The 13,484-nt window shown below is 37.8% G+C and overlaps 1 protein-coding gene across 3 annotated transcripts in view; it reads left to right on the top strand.

Moving 5' to 3' along the window:
* LOC132402201 (xenotropic and polytropic retrovirus receptor 1 homolog) overlaps window positions 1-13,484 on the top strand; it is a 444,705-nt gene that overhangs the window by 107,589 nt on the left and 323,632 nt on the right. The window contains exon 1 of one of the 3 annotated variants that reach the window (XM_059984919.1): window positions 2,829-2,850. The exons of the other annotated variants lie outside the window; for them this stretch is intronic. Within the exon in view, the coding sequence (XP_059840902.1) occupies window positions 2,832-2,850 (19 nt within the window). The 5' untranslated portion in view covers window positions 2,829-2,831. Of the gene's footprint in view, window positions 1-2,828; window positions 2,851-13,484 lie in introns of those variants that run through there. 3 annotated transcript variants of the gene reach the window in all.

Raw genomic sequence — 13,484 nt, forward strand, 5'->3', positions numbered from 1 at the left:
TAATGATACCCAAATATTTGACAGACTCTGTTTGCCATGCCCAAGGATATCTCTATGCTGTACTTCTCCTATGACTTCAGCATTACACTACCATTACTCTACCATGTAGTGTAATGGTAGTGATACTGTTATGCTGCCTCACATGCTTTTGTAGCCACAGTGTTATGTGGCTAATTGTGTCAATTTCTGCTCAACTATGACTTCCAGGGTCTTGGTGTTCCCTTTGAATGTTACAGGTAAGTGGTTAGACTTTTTTTGTTGGTTGTGGTTATTGCTTGGCTTTTGCATAGCATAAGCATTATTTGCTCCTTATCAGCTCCTTCCTGAATACAGGTATGAATGTTACTTTTTCTGAAAAACTGCAAATGGAATTGACTATTGTGCAATCAGCATTGAACATTCCCACTTCCGACTTCTTGTTGGAAGGAATTCATTGATGAAGAACTCAAGATGGTTCGGTCTAATGTAGTGCTCTCCTGGATCACCGTCATGAGACTGGAGTAGTTCATCTCCAACAACCAAGCCAGCTATTGAGGAAAAAAGCAATTGATTGCTTTTATTGGAATTCTGTAGTGGTTATATACTGCCTGGATGTCAAGAGCCTCTCCTTACACTTCATTTGCTGATAAGTGACAATTAGACTGGGAATTAGCCGATTTTATTTTGTTCTGCTTTTTGTGGACATCAAGCGGTCTTCCATATTGTCAGTTAGGTGCCAGGTTTATAACTATACAGAACAACTTTATTAGAGGTTTGGCTAGTTATGTAGCTATTAATACTGCAGTGATATGGTCTGGCCCTGTAACCTTTACATGTAGTGCTGTCAAACATTTCTTTATTATTATGGAGACTAATCTGGAGCAACAAGCAATTGGTGGACTGAGTAGTATTAGTGAGGGGGAAGGAGTTGTTGATGCTTTCGGTTGAAACCCTACTTCAGAGCTGTCCATAATTCTGTGTTGCATTGAACCCCATTTGGGACCTTATGTTGGGTGCACATGTGCTGCAATACCATACTATTTTATATTCTTCGTGGAACCCTGGCTTGATGGTAATTGTAGAACAAGATATACACATAGCTAAAAAGGTTGTGAATGAAATAAAATTCTGCTTATGCTGATAGCATTACGGTGTTGCATTCAATTCACGCTGATCTGCTGACATTCAGTATAGAGATACATGACTGACAAAAAGTGAAAGGCATGCCGAAAATTTAATTGCAAAGCAACATGCATGCACTCACAACTTTCACAGTATTGCTACCTGTCAAGACGAGATCTGTTTGTTTTGGTCAGGCTCATGGCTTCTCTCTTTACTGTGGTTTTCAAACTCAGTGTTGGCGTTAGGTTTCCATCCTAAATTTTCTTGCTGTTCCGGACCAGGAAAGGAGCCAAGTCCTATCTCTGAGACACATTCCATCTGTTGTTCTCCAGTTCGACAGTACCACATCAACGGTCAAGTCCAGGTCTGACCCATTTCGTCCATCTTCATCTTCTTGTACCTGAGGATGAGTTATGGGTCTGACCACTTAAGTATTTCACCATCTTAAGCTACACTTCTGGTTATCTCTTATTACTTTACTAACAACCAGCTCTGCTGCTTGTATTTGAGGTCCTGATACCATTGGAAATATCTGAAATGATCCATTGTTTCTTATCTTACTACAGCAGATAGCCACCTCCCAATTAAGATTTGAGGCCTTGAGTCTCGGCAGGTGAACTACCCATTTAGAGTTGATGGTGGGTATCTAGTTTCAATTTGATTCAGGTCCATTATTTAACATGGTGTCACTTAACACCATTGATAGTATTCACAGCATGAAGCTAGGACTTTGTATCTACAAGTACTGAGTGGCATTCACTTCAAATGCTATCAAGGATAGAAGCACCAGCAGCAAGTAGATTGACGAGAATTATGTCAAGCAAATTTATCCTGTAATTGATCTACCTGCCATAAACCTGATTTCAACAGAGCTTAAAGTTAAGGCAGCTCAATAATCAGTGACGCTATTAAGCTACTTACAATGATGAAAATTGAAGTGTATGTGTGCTCATTTTGCGATTATCCAGAACCATTTGACTGGACCTCATTATAGCCTTTGTCCAAACAAGGACCAAAGAGCTGAATGTTAGAGATGAAGAGGAAGTGAACTGCCTTTGACACCAATGTGGTAGTTTAGTCGGTGTGTTGTCCAGACACCTTGAAGTTATTATCAAAGCACTTCACCCAAAGAAAGATGACTGTAGTTGTCAGAGACTAATCCTATTTGCGCCTGGAAATCACTGCAGGTAAGTCCAAACATTTTCAGCTGCTTCATCAATGACTTTACTTCCATCAAAAAGTCAGAAGCCATGTTTCTGATCAACAAATGGCAACAATTAGCAACATACATATCCTGAAAAAAAAGTATAAAATGCAGTAATTCATCAGCTGAAGAAGGACAGTGAGCAGGAATTGGAACAAAATTTCCTCCTTCATGTTTCCTCTGATGCTGTGACCTTCATAAAGTTCGAAGTCATGTTGAAATCTTTCCTCCCTTGTATCAGGTACCTGGTGGGTCTGATTTGCTGGAAAAAGAAGTCATGCCTAGGTATTTAATGTCAGAGTAAGGCATGATTTTGAGAGTACAACCAAGTATAAGGTAGCTTTGTGTACCCATCTATGGAAGGCAATGCAGTGAGGAGGTCAAACATTCTTGTACATTTAAAAAAAAATGTCTTAGCTGTTGCTGATCTAACCTATTTTCTTTCAGGATGAATTTTTGATCTGTAGATCACAGTGTGTTGTCCATTTCACGAGGTACGCCTGTGTCATAGTAGATTTGACAATAAATGTGTAATACAATGAAAGGTGAACAATTTTTACACGTAAATGTCTTTTCTAAAAATGATACCTTGTTTATAATTTAACTTAGTATTGAATGGTTACCAAAGTTTGAAACAAATGCATTGTTTCACTAATTTGTAATATGGTGCAAGTTAGTCACTAAGGTATGTAATGACAAACTGCCAATTCTGTTGAAGAAAATATTGTATATCTTAGAAGTGCAGCAAAAAAAATTCCAAAATTGTAGAGGAATCCCAAGTTTGCCTATGTATGTCTAAGACTGGAATTTAACATTTATTTCACTCAGTAATGAGTAACTATTTTACCAAAGGGTTCAGCTGAGGTTGGTGTTTCCCAATAGCTGTAATCTTATGCGACTTTTTAATGTTACTAAGAATGTATTTAGGCATTGTTTGAACATATGCCTTTTTCTTCCTATGCGAATCTAATTTAACTTTGTGCATGTTTAATTAATTGTGAAAGAAAGAGAAACATCTGATCACTACAGAACTAATTTGGTTGTTTTTTATTGTGAATATTTTCATTTCCAGGAAGATTCCAGTATGAGCTTTTTTCCTTTGACACTCAGTTCAATTAATAGTTCCTCTACAGAATCACCAATTGTATGATTAAGTTATAGAGTTCCAAGCACATGTGCATATGATTTCAGTTTTTTATTGCTGCCTTAGGCCATTTGTATTGTTTCTGTAGGAATGGCTCTTGAAAATTGTCGAACAATTTTGGGTATTTTGATGTGATAGAATACAAATACAGTGGATTCCAGTTAATTGTGCCTTTGGTCAATCAGGGCACCCTCTTATTTGGGACAACTCTTAAAGAACAAAAACCAATTGAGAAAATAGCTGGGATTCCCTTTGTTTAATGGGACACTGCACTACTTAATTGGAATGGAGACTGTTGACAAACAGTTTCTAACCAGCATCAATTGTATGCAGTTGTGTGGCTGGTAAACACTACATCATTCTTAGAGCGAGCAGTTTGTAAATAGTGTCAGATGTGTATGTTTGTGCTCAGAAAGCAGTGATTTTGTCACTGATAATTGGCAAGAAATAAGCAGTAAGGTAATTCAGAAATATTTTGTTAACTAGAGGGAGAGAGGGTTCAGAGAAGATTCATGAGAATGATTCCAGGAATGAAAGGGTTACCATATGAGGAACATCTGGCAGCTCTTGGGCTGTATTCCCTGGAGTTAAGGAGAAGGGGGGGGGGTGAATCTCATAGAAACATTCCAAATGTTAAAAGGCCTGAACAGATTAAATATGGCAAAGTTATTTCCCATGGTAGGGGAGTCCAGGACAAGAGGGCACGACTTCAGGATTGAAGGACATCCATTTAGAAAAGAGATGCAGAGAAATTGGTTTAGTAAATCTGTGAAATTTGCTGCCACGAGTGGCTGTGGAGGCCAAGTCATTGGATGCATTTAAGCAAAGATAGATAGATTCTTGATTTACCAGGACATCAAGGGGTATTGGGAGAAGGCAGGGGAGTGGAGATGACTGGAAGAATTGAACCAATCTGTTATTGAATGGGGGAGCAAACTCGATGGGCTGAATGACCTACTTCTGCTCCTATGTCTTATGGTCTTACTGTGGTTTCAAGCAGTCAGGTTTGAAGATGCCAAAAATGGCTGTGTGAAAATAAAACAAATTAACTACTTCAACAAGATAGGAATTCTGTAGAATTTGAGGGTATCAGCAATCATCTTGAATGATTTGGAGGATGAAGTTGTCAAAAGCATTGTATGAAGGAGGTCCATTATCTGTACTAGGTGTCGGTGCTGACATAGTTAACTTACAGTCTAATCAAAAGAACAAGGCAGCTAACACTGGATGAATTCCGCTGTTGATAATTACTAGGAACTAAAACACGGTTTTTTATAGTACCCTAGTAGCATTCATAGTGTTCTAATTTGTTTTGTATTTATTTTAAATACATAATCTGTTACTCAGTGAAACAGTAGTTTGTCTTTTTATGTCTTTTTAACTATTCATATGAAACTTCAGCTAATTGGGGCAGCCACTTAATTGGGTCAAAGTATACTGGTCCCAGTATGTTCCAATTAACAAGAATCTACTATAGGTGGCATGAGAAAGTAAGACTAAATTTGTATTATAAAGGTGTCTGTAGACCCAAATCTATTATATAAACAACAACACATGTGCCTCAGGAAGCACACTCCATCAACAATAAGGGATTTTTATTTTATGCTTCTAGTCAAATTAACATATACCACAAATATAAATGGCTTCACATTTGTCCAGGCTGTCTGCTTATTTTGGATGATAGACTCTGAATATCAATGTTGCTGGCCTAAAACAAACCTTCCCCTAAAATAGCAGTACAGTTATTCTGATGCCTGCATCACTTACCGCATCCTATAAATGAAATCCAATATGTAAACCGCAAAGATAGACCTGCCTCTTATCAAGCTGTTCCAGTCCAGCCACACCACTGGTCTCTGTTCATTAATGGAAGATCACACTGGTATTCACAAATAGAAAGAGGGATTCAGTGAGCTAATTATTGCCTCATAATTAATCATCATGGAAGAGAAGGAAGATGTCCTCATCAATAGTAACTCACCAATGACTTGTCCTCACATAATATTTGGGTTTCTTCAGGGCCATTCATCTCCAGACCTCTTTGCAGCTGTAGCCCAAATAATGGAGGTGAATCTAGAAATGAAGCAACAATGACAATGTTGTAGCAATTGACCAAGTGTGGCATCAAGAAGCCTTGCTAAAACTGAAGCCAGTGGGCATCATTGGGAAAACATTCCTGATAGTTGCCATCATACCTTGCACAAAGATGGTGAAGATTGTTTAAAGTTGATCATTTCAGCCTCAGGATAACAGTGTACAGTGATATTAGAAAGTTTGTGAACCCTGTAGATTTTTTTCTATTTCCGCATAAATAAGACCTAAAATGTGATCAGATCTTCATGTAAGTCCTAAAGCTAGTTAAAGAGAACCCATTTAAATAAATAACACAAAAATATCATACTTGTTCATTTATTTATTGAGAAAAATGTATTTGTCAGAAAAAGTGTGTGACCCCCTTGTACACCAATAACTTCAACCAAACATATCCAATAACTGCACATCAGCTTTAGAATAATCTATTTTGGAGAAAATATTGTTAATCACCTGGCTAATCTACTCAAGTAATTTGTTGACCTGCTCAGAATGCTTGCCAACTACTTTATGATTATGAACACTAATTGGGGTAATGTATTTGAAACTTGACCTTTGTGTGTTTGTGTTTCTTGGAATTACCAATCTGGGTTGAGGCCTTTGCTGATTCTGCAGTTAGTTTGATTATCTTGCATGTATGTGATCGAAAGTGCTATTAATAAATGGAAAACACTTGAGTATTTGTAGGGATCCTGTTGTATATCCATGTAGTCTAAAAACATTGTGTTTCTTTGCTTGAAATCTGTTTATTTAAAAGGACAAAATTCTAATCTATCATTTAATGAAAATCAGAATTAATGAAAGCTGTAAATTGTGTGCTGATGTGTAAAATTAAATAAAATTTGACCGACACACGGCTCTGGCAGCTGAGCTGAATAAATTATGCTGAATTCATCCTGCGTATAAAACTTACTTTTCCTAACTCCTACTTTTCCTTCTGTCATGGATTTTTTAAATAAAAGCCCTTGTTTACAGAGTCATAGAACACCACAGCACAGAAACAGGACCTTTGGCCCATCTAGTCAGTGCCAAACTATTGATTTACCTAGTTCCATCGATCTGCAACCAGGCCATAGGCCGAATTTGTCCAAATTTCTTCAGTCTGTCTTTGCTCCAAAAATCATGGAATGAACACCCTTCCTTTCCGATCCATTGTTCTCCATGTGAGATAAATTTCTTTCTGTCACTTCAAATATCAACCACAAATGCACTTTATCTTCTCCATCTCTTTGAGAAAACAGAAAAGATTTTTTCTCTGTGACTTCCTGGTCCATCCATTTCCCTCTCTTCACTTCCCACCATCCAGGAAACCAAACAATCATTCCATTTGATGCAGCAATTCACTTCTATTTACAATCTATTCTGTTCTACTTATTGTAACAGTGTAGCCTCCTCTACATTGAAGAAACTGAATGCAGTTTGGTTTTTCACTTTGTGGAGCACATGCTGTCGATCTCTAGAGGTGACCCTGAGCTTTCTTTACGTGCAACATTAATTCTCAATTTCACTTCTATTCCAAACTGTTTTGTGGTGAATGATCAGTCTTTTTGCCAAGGCTATAGGAGAAGAGAGTGCAGATTTAAGGTGAGATGACGAGCAATTTCTTCACATAATAGTGGTGCATGGATGGAATGAGCTTTCAGAGCTGTGGTAGAGACAGATACAATTACAATGTATAACAGACTTCTAGATAGGAACATGGTTGATAAAGATCTAGAAGGGTATTTGCCAAACACAGGTAATTGAGACTAGCTCAAATAGGCACCTTGGTCAACATGAATGATTTGGGCTGAAGGGCCTGTTTCCATACTGTATAACTGTATAATAAGTTAAGGAATGGAAGGAATGAATGTACCATGTGATTGAGAGCAAGGTAGCATAATTAATTAGATCTTCAAATCTAGACCAAAGTAAAATGCACTATCAGTATAATCTCTGATGAACTTTTCCATAGATTTAACCTCTCATCTCGGGAGTTTTCTAGTGAAAGCTTGCTCCACTTCTTATAGGGTTCAGAATTGCAAGCAATATTCCAATTGTTTGGTTAATGTGTTCTACTGATTTGCTGTTGCCCTCTTTTATTTTTAATTTTTATTTGTGTGTAACATTTACTTTTAATGCCCTAAAGATAAAATGTGTAATTCTATTTATTTCATTGGTATTAAAATCGCAAATGATTGTATATTTATTCCCAAATTTATTTTCTATTAACTGAAAACTAAAATAATGTCAAACATCTTTCTGAAAAGAAATAAACCAAAATGATGAATTAGATTTTTATATTTTGGAAGAGGAACTATTTGTACAGTTAGATTTGCACAAGTTGTTGTATTAAGTTTTATACAGCGGGAACATAAAGCAGATAACCATATAGAAATGAAAATCTAACATTTAGTTCTTTATTTATGGTAGGTTAGCATAATTCAGCAAAGAAAGTCAGCAATTATTCCATTGAGTTAGAGTAAAAAGAAGTTCTATCTGGAGTTTTCATTACTGGTCAGTCAATTGACCTTGTGTAAAAGAAATCTTTTTGTAGTGGGGGAATTCTGTTTCCTAGAGTGTGGTGGAGGCTGAATCATTACAGGTATTTAAGGTGGAGGTAGGTGAATATTTGTGAGACTAAGCAGTTTAAAACTATAGGGAATTGGCACAGAAGAGGAGATGGATCCAGCATAGATCAGCCATGATCATGTTGAATGATGGGGCAGGCTTGAGGAGCTATGTGACCTACTCTTCATCTTTTTTTTTCTAACTACTCTTACATTTGTATGAATGCAGCTCCAGATCAGATCTGGGTCAGATGTGGTATGAACTTCAATAATTATTATATTACCAAATGAATCATTAATCCTGGCCCTAATTAAAATACTTGGTATCTGTTGAATTACATGACAATATGTGCCATTATTTTGCGACCGGTGGTAGAGAAAGTGGGATTTTTTTAACTGAAAATTTGTGGGAGGTTTAATGTGGTCCATTCGGACTGTTCACTGTGATTTTTTTCCCCTCTATATTTCCTACAGACTATAATTGGAGTCCTAGAGCTCTGAAACCGGCCCTTTAGCCCATCTAGTCCACACAGAACTTTTATTTTGCCTAGTCCCATTGACCTCAGAATCAGCATCAGATTAAATATCACTGGCATATGTTGTGAAATGTGTTGTTTTGTGCAGCAGTACATTGCAAAACATAATAAACTATCAATTACAATAAGTAAATATAAAAAACAAAATAAAATAAGTAGTGCAAAAAGAGAGGGGGAAAATGGTTCATTGTCCGTTTAGAAATCTGATGGTGGAGGAGAAGAAACTGTTTCTGAAACATTGATTCAAGATTCAAAAACTTTATTGTCAATTTATCCGTACATCAGCTCTGCAGGGTAGAATGAGACAGCGTTTCCCAGGAGCAGTGCAATCATAACATAACAATGAATAGTAAAACGCAACAGCCACATGTCGATTAAAATCAAGTTATAAGTGTCCAGTGCAAGTTAAAAGTGTCCAAAGCAGAGTCAGGTAGAGCAGCTATTTAGCAGTCTGACTGCCTGTGGGAGGAAGCTGTTTAGTAGCCTTGTGGTTTTAGTTTTGATGCTCCTGTAACGTTTACCTGATGGCAGAAGAACAAACAGTTTATGGAGAGGGTGTGAGGGGTCTTTAAAGATGTACCATGTCTTCTGGAGGCATCGACTCTGAAAGAAGTCTTGGACTGAAGGTAGGGAGACCCTAATAACCTTCTCTGCTCCCCTAACCACCCTCTGCAAGGCTTTTTTTGTCGGCAGCATTGCAGCTGGAGTACCAGGATGTGATGCAAAAGGTCAGCACACTCTCAACCACGCCTCTGTAATATGTAGTTAAGATGTTAGTGGGGAGTGATGCTTGTTTAAGCTTCCTCAGAAAGTGCAATCTCTGCTGGGCTCGTTTCACAATCCCAGTGGTGTTCCTGGACCAGGTGAGATTGTCCGAGTTCTGCACCCCAAGGAACTTGATGTTTTCCACTCTCTCCACTGTGGAGCTGCTGATGCTGAGGGGTGTGTGCTCAGGCTGAGACTGTCTAAAGTCGACGATCATCTCCTTGGTATTGGTGACATTAAGCATCAAGTTGTTGTCACTGCACCAGCTCTCTAGGTATTTGATTTTCTCCCTGTACATTGTTTCATCATTTTTGCTGATGAGCCCCACCACTGTGGTATCATCAGCAAATTTAATGATCAGATTCTCCTTGAATCTGGCTGTACAGTCATGTGTTAGCAGTATAAACAGCAATGGGCTAAGCGCACAGCCTTGTGTGCTCAGTGTGATGGAGTCAGAGATGTTCCTGCCAACGTGGACTGACTGTTGACTCTGACTGACTCTGTCAAAAAATCCAGAATCCAGCGACACATGGCAGTGTTAAGGCCAAGCAGCGACAGTTTCTCCACTAGTCTCTGCCGGATGGTGGTATTGAACGCTGAACTGAAATCAATGTACAGGATTCTGGCATAAGTGTCTTTGTTGTCCTAGTGAGAGAGAACTGTGTGCAGTGTGGTGGATATTGTGTCCTCCGTAGAGCGATTTGGATGATAGCAAACTGTGGAGGATCCAGCGATGAGGGGAGGCTGGCTGTGATATGAAGCTTGACAAGCCGTGTTTGTTTTCATGCTCCTGCACCACCACCTTCATGGTAGTAGTGAGAAAAAGAAATGTCTTGGGTGATGGGGGTCCTTAATGTTGGATGCTGCCTTTTGAGGCATCACCTATTGAAGATGTCCTAGATACTGGGGAAGTTAGTGCCCATGATGAAACTGGCTGAATTTACAATTTGTAGCTTTTTCTGATCCTGTTCAGTGGCCCCTCCATATCAGAGGGTGATGCAAATTGTTTAGAATACTCTTCGTGATACATTTGAGGAAGTTTGCAAGAATATTATACTATATTAGGTACAGAGGAGATGTACGCAGAGAATGGTGAGTGCGTGAAATGGGCTGCCGGCGACGGTGGTGGAGGCTTTATACGATAGGGTCTTTGAAGAGCCTCCTGGATAGGTACGTGGAGCTTAGAAAACTAGAGAGCTATGGGTAAGTTCTAAGGTAAGGATTTGTGGGCCGAAGGGCCTGTATTGTGCTGTAGGTTTTCTATGTTTTCTTTTTTTTTATTTATTTTTTATTGAAGTTCATCATCAAACAAACATTTCCATGAGATGTATTTCAGATATTGTACATATACAGTCGGCCCTCTTTATCTGTGGGGGATTGGTTCCGAGACCCCTTGCGGATACCAAAAGACACAGATGCTCAAGTCCTTTATTTAACCTGGCTCAGTGCGGTGACCCAGCGGAACCCCAGACTTTATTTAACGTGCTCAGTGCGGTGGACATTAAGACCTGGCGCTGCAGCTCTGAATCCGCGGTGTTCTGTTCATGAAAATAATCACGATCACAGTTGAAAATAAGGTGGAAGTAATAATGCGATCAGAAAGAGGCGAAATGCCATCGGTCATTGGAAAAGCGTTAGGCAACAGGGGGTCAAAGATCAGAACAATTTTAATGGAGCAAGTTAAAAGCCCTGCCCCGATGAAAGCTACAATTATTACTAAGCAGCGCGGTGGTTTAATTTTTGAAATGCATATGTTTCTGAAGTTTTTTATATGCATAGAAAGGTAAAATATGTACTATATACTAAGAAAAACATTTGACTAACTGACGCTAAATAATACCGGATGTACCTGTTCGAAATCAAATCCGACTTAAAGACAGACTCAGGAATGGAACTCATTCATAACCCGGAGACAGCCTGTACTTTTAAGTCATTTCTAGATTACTTATGATACCTAATACAATGTAAGTGCTATGTAAATAGTTGTTATACTGTATTCTTTAGGGAATAATGACAAGAAAAAATACTCTGTACCTGCTCAAACAACGAGTGCTGAAGAGAGAACTTATGGGTTTTCCTGATCCATGGTTTGTTGAATCCATATCATATAGTCATATAGGCCACAAATCACCACATAGTATTTATGAGGTATATACACTTATAGAAAAGAGAGGAAAGAAAGAACAAGCAAAAGGAGAAAACTATGTACAAGTAGGTAGTGATCTTTTTTTTACAACATGTTTATTGATTTGTGAGGATAATATCAGGCCTATGAGGTGTTATGTAAAACCATTTTTCCCAGTATGAATCAAATTGTTCCAACTTATGATTAACAAATGCTGTTATCTTCTCCATTTTGTAAATGTACATTCTAATTTCCATCCATGCATTTAAGGTAACCATTTCCTAGTAAGAATCTTTTTACCAGCCACCAGCAGTATATTCCTTAAATATTTATCTCTTTTCAACCATTCTTGAGATATATACCCAAAATATATGGTTTTACTTTCTAAGGGTATTTCATATTTAAAGTTGTCTTGTAGGGCATTATGTATCCTACTCCAATAGTCTTTGATAACAGGGCGTTCCCAGAAAATATGATAATGGTTTGCATTTTGATTTCCAAAATTTCTCCACCAAACAGGGAGGTTACTATCATAATGGGATTTCTGAGAGGGAGTAATAAAATACCTTATCAAGTTTTTCCATCTGAACTCCCTCCATTTCTGTGAACTGGTACACTTCCATTGATACCTCCATATTGTTGTCCATTCTTCCTCAGATATAATTATCCCTCCTTCCTTCTCGCATTTTTTAATGTATGAAGTCGAATGTGTTTTAAGATTTGATAAACCCTTATACACGTTTGAAATGATTCTACTACCATTATCTGAATTGTATGCTTTTCTAAATAGCACTATCAAACATGTTCTTGCCCTGGTTGCATTTTTAACCATTGTATTAACATTGTCGCATCGGTAAATATCGATAAAAGTCTTGTTCTTCTAATAAGTGTTTCTCTTTAAGCATTTCAAAACTGAGCAGTATTCCTTCTTTAATTATATTGCAAAGAACTGTTATTCCTTTAGCTGTTCAGTCCTTCAATCTAGCATCCAGTTTATTCAGCGTACAATCTGAGTCATATGCACACCATTTAAGAATTGCAATATCTCCCTCTAGATTATATTCTTTTATAATAGTTTTCCATATTTTAAGAATCCATTTCACCCATGGGTTATCAATAGTATTTATGTACCTTCGTAGGTTGTTATCAACCAAAATTCCTTGTATGGGGATAGGAAGTATCCCCTCCTCAATGTTTTAACATTGAGCTTCATATGATGGGTTGCGCCAACATGTCACAGCTCTCAACTGTGCTGCAAAATAATAATCTCTGATAGAAGGTAGGCCCCATCCTTCCTTTTCCTTTGATAATTGCAAAGTTTTGAGACGAACTCTAAGCCCTTTACCTTGCCAAGTATATCTTGATAGCATTTTGTTCCATTCATTGAATTGAGTTTGATTAATTTCTATTGGTAGGGTCTGAAAGAGATATAATAGTCTGGGCAGTATATTCATTTTAATAGATTCAATCCTTGAACCGAGACTAAAAAAGGAATTAGGTTCCATCTTGTTATACCTTCCTTAATTTTTTTTAATATATAGGCTGATAATTGCATTCTGATAATTTTGCCAAATCTTTTGGCATAATGATACCCAAATATTTGAAAGACTCTGTATGCCATGCCCAGGGATATCTACTTTCAATTTCTCTTGGTGGGCTATGGTTATATGAAAGTTATTGGGTTTTATCTATGTTGATCTTCTATCCTGATAATTGACCATATTGTTTAAAAGATTGTATCAGTTTAGGTAAAGAGTATGTTGGTTGCCCTAGATAGATCAAAATGTCATCTGTGTAACAAGCCAATTCATTCTGTGTCCCTTTACTAGTAGTTCCCCTGATATCTTCATTTTGTCTGATGTATTGAGCTAATGATTCCAGATATAATGCGAAGTGTAGCGGTGACCATGCACAACCCTGTCTCGTGCCTCTTTCTAGGGTAAGACTATTTGATAAGTATCCATTGATT

Source organism: Hypanus sabinus, chromosome 11, assembly GCF_030144855.1.
Source record: "Hypanus sabinus isolate sHypSab1 chromosome 11, sHypSab1.hap1, whole genome shotgun sequence".
NCBI classification, from domain to species: Eukaryota; Metazoa; Chordata; class Chondrichthyes; order Myliobatiformes; family Dasyatidae; genus Hypanus; species Hypanus sabinus.